Source organism: Cnephaeus nilssonii, assembly GCF_951640355.1.
Source record: "Cnephaeus nilssonii genome assembly, chromosome: 7".
In the NCBI taxonomy this organism is placed as follows: domain Eukaryota; kingdom Metazoa; phylum Chordata; class Mammalia; order Chiroptera; family Vespertilionidae; genus Cnephaeus; species Cnephaeus nilssonii.
The window spans coordinates 83449601-83455606 of record NC_137078.1 but is presented as its reverse complement, the minus strand read 5'-3'; the positions used below and the strand labels follow the sequence as shown (position 1 = coordinate 83455606).

The 6006-nt window shown below is 49.1% G+C and overlaps 1 protein-coding gene across 1 annotated transcript in view; it reads left to right on the top strand.

Annotated features, from left to right (window-relative positions):
- The first annotated feature begins 4558 nt into the window (after positions 1-4558).
- Positions 4559-6006, top strand: part of KPNA6 (karyopherin subunit alpha 6) — a 40843-nt gene continuing 39395 nt past the window's right edge. The window contains exon 1 of the mRNA XM_079777416.1: positions 4559-4866. Within this exon, the coding sequence (XP_079633542.1) occupies positions 4863-4866 (4 nt within the window). The 5' untranslated portion in view covers positions 4559-4862. The remainder of the gene's footprint in view (positions 4867-6006) is intronic.

Sequence of the window (6006 nt, the reverse complement as noted above, 5' to 3'; positions counted from 1 at the left end):
CTGAGTTTCTTTCCCTTCTTGCCTGTCAGGCAGAGTGCAGTGGTGTGTGATTCTGGGCCAGGAAACCCCACGTGTGTCTGCTGGGGCCTGTGGGCTCTGCCTTCTCCAGTGGAGGGGAGATGAGACACCAGAGGTCATGGTAGCAATGAAAACTGCTGCTAACTGAATGCTCACTGTGTACCAGATGCTGCTTTATGTGTATTACAGGCCTTGTCTTAATCCAACCTTTATGACAACCTTAGGAGGTGGGTGCTGTCTAGTCTATAGATGAAGAATGAGAGCTATAGTGACTTGCCCAAGGTAACACAGCTAGGATAGAGCTGGGCCAAAAAAACCTCCAAAATATGACACCACTATCCTAGCAGAATGTGATGTCCTGATTCAGCATGCAGTCATGGCGACCCTGTTCTATGCCAGGTGTTGGAGATGGTGAGGATGCCAAGACACAGAAACAAGTCATACTACACTGGGATGGTTTTAACAGTTACAGGGTACACAGTAGCACAGAGGAAAGAATGTTTAATGTTCTCTGGACTTCTTGGAGGATTGGATAGCCGGAGTTGCATCAGCTACTTCCTAGGTGGACAAGAGGGCAAAGGCACTTGAAGCAGAGAAAAGGGCATGTGCGATAGCACAGATTAGGAATATCCTGGTGTATTGGGGGAGGGTAACCAGGATGTGGTTCCTTAGAGCAGGAAAGATAAGGAAAGTGGGGTGGGGGTGGGATGGAGCTGAGAAGGTATGGAGGGCCTGGCTCAGGGAGGATCAATAGCTCTAGACAAGAGTTTCTGAGCAAGGCCAAGTGCTAGAGTGGAAACATAAAGCGGCTTGGAGGGCCACCTGGTTCCTATGGGGCATAACGCAGGGGCTGGGAGGAGAGACCGTCATAGCTGCACATCTAGTCTGCCTGTGTTCCCTGAGCCCTTTGGCCACAGGATATGCAGATGAGTCCACAGGAATATGGCGGAGAGACACTGCTACAAATGTTTTTGGTGCCTTTGTTGATGCAGGCATTGTACTAGGCACTGAGACAGCTACAAAGACGAGGAAGATACAACATAAGAATGCCCAAAGCTGTAGAAAAATTTTTTTTAGTTATATAGCATTTGCTTTATTTCATTTATGTTGAGAGTTGTGTGTTTTTTAAAATATATTTTTATTGATTTCAGAGAGGAAGGGTGAGGGAAAGAGATAGAAACATCAATGATGAGAGAATCATTGATTGGCTGCCTCTTGCAATCCCCCTACTGGGGATCCAGTCCGCAACCTGGGCATGTGCCCTTGGTATAATTGAACCCAGGACCCTTCAGTCCATAGGCTGACCCTCTATCCTCTGAGCCAAACCAGCTAGGGCTTGAGAGTTTTTATAAGAGTTTATGTGAGGCCTCATGGCCCTCCTCCGGGTCCTGCGCCACCTGCAGTTTCCAGGGTTTGTTGGGCTACTTTGTCCTGTGGATTTGGGTGGGCACAGCCACAGCTAACTTGTAGCAGGTTGGGGTTCCAGCCCCACCCCACCTATAGGGGTGAGAGCTGATACTGACGTATCTAAGCGCAGGCCTGCACCTTCCAGGAGCCAGTGCACCCAGTGAACAGCTTCAGGTCACATTGGAAAACCACCCAACCACCACCACAGTGACACACTCAAGAGGCAGACTCAGGGGGCAACAGAGCCCTGCTGAAGTGTGTGCTGCTCTGTGGGCAGGCCCCTGCACACCTGATCCTTCACGGTGGTTGGTGGTGGCAGCCGGTCCTTGCTGCGGATTAGCCTGGGGGTAAATCCCTCCCATTGATGTGCCAACAGCAATCAAGATTCAACTATAACAGGAGGGTATACATAGCCCACGGGTGGGGAGGGGTGCGACTAGAGTGCCCAGCTTGGGTGATCAAGGAGGCTGGCCCATTGGATCCTACAGGACATCTACTACAATAGGCTACTCTACCAAGCCTGGGAGACATAGCAGCTCTAATACATAGACACAAACACATGGAGGCTGCCAAAATGAGACAAACACGTCCCAAATGAAAGAACAGAACAAAGAACCAAACAAAACGGAGACAAGCAATCGACTAGATGCAGAGTTCAAACCACTGGTTATAAAGATGCTCAAGGAACTTAATGAGAACCTCAACAGCATAAAAAAGAAAGAGCCCTGGCCCGGCCACCATGGGTCAGTGGTTGAGCATCAACCTATGAAGCAGGAGGTCACGGTTTGATCCTGGTCAGGACATGTGCCCAGGTTGTGGGTTCGATCTCCAGTGTGGAACATGCAGGAGATGGCTGATCCATGTCTCTCTCACATAGATGTTTCTCCCTTCCTCTTTCTCTAAAATCAATAAAAACTTAAAAAAAAAAAAAAAAAAGAAACAGAGCTCTAGCTGGTTTGGCTCAATGGATAGAGCATCGGCCTGTGGACTGAAGGGTCCCAGGTTCGATTCTGGTCAAGGGCACATGCCTGAGTTGTGAGCTCGATCCCCAGTAGGGGGCGTGCAAGAAGCAGCCAATCAATGGTTCTCTCTCAACATTGATGTTTCTATATCTCCCTCTCCCTTCCTCTCTAAAATCAATTAAAAAATAAAAATATTAAGAAAAAAAGAAACAGAAATGAAGGATACACTAACTGAAATAAATTATAATTTTCAGTTGAGTCCATGAAGCCGAGAAGCAAATCATTGACTTGGAATGTAAGGAAGTAAAAAACACCCATTCAGAAAAGCAAAAAGAAAAAAGAATCCAAAAAAATGAGGATAGTATAAGGAGCCTCTGGGACAACTTCAAGCATACCAACTTTGCCATCATAGGGGTGCAGGAAGAAGAAGGGAGAGAGCAAGAAATTGAAAACCTATTTGAAAAAATAATAACAGCCCTAGCTGGTTTGGCTCAGTGGATAGAGTGTCGGCCTGTGAAGTGAAGGGTCCCAGGTTTGATTCTGGTCAAGGGTCAAGGGTACTTCTTCGGTTGCAGTCTCCTTCCCGGCTAGGCCCTGGTTGGGGCATGTACATGAGGCAACCAATTGATGTGTTTCTCTCACATCCATATTTCTCTCTGTCTTTCCCTCTCTCTTCCACTCTCTCTCTAAAAATCAATGGAAAAATATCTTCGGGAAAGGATTAAAAAAGAAAAGAAAAAATAATAACAGAAAACTTCTTTAAACAAGATGAACAGAGTCCCAAACAAGATGAACCCAGTGAGGCCCACACTAAGATACATCATAATTAAAATCCAAAATGTTAGAGGCAGAGAGAATCTTAAAAGCAGCAAGAGAAAAGCAGTTAATTACCTATAAGGGAGCTCTTATAAGACTGTCAGCTCATTTCTCAAAAGAAACTGCAGGCCAGAAGGGATAGGCAAGAAATATTCAAAGTGATGACAAGCAAGGACCTACAACAACTAAGATTACTCTACCTTCAAAGCCATCCTTTAGAATTGAAGCACAGATAAAGAGCTTCCCAGACAAGAAATAGCTGCCCTGGTTGGTATGGCTTGGTTGGGTGTCACCCAGTGCACCAAAAATTTGCTAGTTTGATTCTCAGCCTGTGTGTCAGGTTGAAATCTGGGGGCATTACCTAAGGAGGGACAGTAGGAAGTTATGACGTTGTTAAGCATAGGTATGACATGATAAGGTATCTGCTTTTTTGTTGTTGTTAATCCTCACCTCTATTGATTTTTTTTTTTTTTCCTGAGAGAGAATGGAAGGTGCCTCCCACACGCCCTTGTCTGGAATCGAACCTGGGACCCTTCAGTCCATAGCCCTATCCACTGAGCCAAACCAGCTAGGGCAAGGTATCTGCTCTAAAGAAGATGATTAGGAGCGAGTGGGAAAACCTGGGACCAGGGAACCAGGGAGGAGGCAGGCAAAATAGAGCAGAAGCTACTGAAGAGGTCTGTCCGTGAGCAGTGGCAGTAGAAAGAGGAAGATAGTACTCCCTTTCCTGACCCTGAGTTTTAAAGTTAGCTTTTTGAGTTGTTTCCCTTAGCTGGCGAGCACACAAGTAGAGCTGGCAATTTGTTGTGACAGGACCTGGAAGCCCAGATCCCACATTCCGCTTCCAAAAGACAGCTTCCTCTTGGGACCAGTGACTTGAAGTCATAGCTTCCCTGTGTGTTGAGGTGAGGAACAGGACTGGCCTGTCATGCAAAAAGAGCGGCCTAATGTGTACCAGCCATAAAATGTCATGATTCAGAAGGCATGACAACACTCAAGGCTCCCATTTTCTCATCTCTAAAAAGGGAAATCACTTTCCGTGCTTTGTGTGACTCACAGACCTGTTCGTTTGTTTATTCATTCAACAATTATGTATGGAGCACATACCATGTGCCAGATACTGTACTAGGTGTTGGGAGATAGTGATGAAAAATACAGAACTGACCTCTGCCCTCAGAGAGCTTGCTGCGAAAATCAATGAAATACAGTAGCTCTGCCAACTATAAAGCACTGCACTGGTCTCATTTTTCTACTTTTTAACTCAAAATGAGATTGCAATCCTGTTTACTCTTGACTTCTTTATTGTCTTATCTCTATATCCTTGAGCAAGTCATTTCGCCTCTTCTAGTGAGCCTTCATCACATCCAGTGCAGGGTCTACGATTGGCTTTAATATCAATCTCTCTCCACCCACCCTTTTCATAGTCCATCCCCATTCCCCGCCTTTAGCAGCTGCAGTCTCTTTAAGTGCGCTCTCGTGTGTCAGCTCCCCGGTCGGGCTGAGAGCGCATTTCTTCCCCGGGTTGAACGTTAGGTTGTTTGTCCGTTTGGGGCTGCCGTCCTGCAGGTCCGCCATATTGTCTGCTGAAGCTGCCGCCGAAGCCGCCGCCGCCGCCGCCGCCGCCGCTGCCGCCGCCAAGTAGGAGCGAGCGGAGCCGCGATGGGTGAGTAAGGAAACCAGGCACTGGGAACTCCAGCCGAGGCGGTCTCGGGGCTTGGGGTCTGGCGACAGTCAGTCTGCAATCTGCCGAGGATGTCGGAGGCCCCTCCAAAGAGGTTTTGGGGAGAAGCCAGGCCGGGAGTGCTGCTCAGGCCATGTAGGGACCGGGCGCGGGCCCCTGGCGGGGAGCAGTCTTTGGGGGCTGGTTCCGGGAACGTTGCCACGCCTGGAGCCCCCACGTGGTGTGCCTGGGCCGGAGCCCAAGCCTTGCTGGGGGCTAGAAAGGGGCCGACCCTCCGGCCTGCGCTGTGGAGACCGGGACTCGGGGCCGGGCTCCCCGCCGCAGGCCCGGGCGGTGCCGAGGGAGCCTCCTCCCGGCGTGTGCTTCCCCGACGCGCATCTTGGTGTATTCAGTGGCTCCCCCGAACTGAGGGAAACCCTACCTGCGTCGCGGGTGGAGTCCTCTGGTGTGGGGACGCCCGGCGAGCCAGCTCCAGGCCTGTAACCAAGGGTAGCCATGCCAAAGACAGCTTGGGCGGCCGACGGCCTGCAGAACTTCCCCAGCCCGGGCGGAAATGGGGTGGTTCGGTTGGGCCGGGTGACAGCCTTCGTAGAGGTAGAAAACCGAAGGCCAACAACACCTTGTGGCCATACGTAGGTCGGGGACTTGGGAGAAAAAGCGACCTGTTGCGCTTTCTTAAGGGACTCCGGCTGGCAAGGCTTGTGCTCAGGGAAACGACGATGGCAAAGCTCTTGGGCTCAGGGACAGAAACATCTGGTCTTTCCTCTCCAGAAAAAGAAAAAAGATTTGCTGAGCACTTTCTGTGTGCAGGTATTGTTCTGAGTGTTTAGATGTCACGTTTTACTTAATATGCACAACCTAATGAGGTAGGTGCTACTGGTATCCCTATTTTACAGATAAGGAAACTGAGGCTTGGAGAGGTAAGGTAACTTACCCAAGGTCACACGGTGCCTAAAACAGGGTGATTACTCCAGAACCCTCGTTATTAGCCTGGCCCCCTAGTGGTTGGGCTGAAAGAAAGCTTTTAACGAGACAAAGTTGTAAGGGTGGGTGTGTGTGTTTTTTGCTAGTGGGACCACTTTGAAATTTTTAGTCTGAACGAAACTGAAAAACTGCAAATTG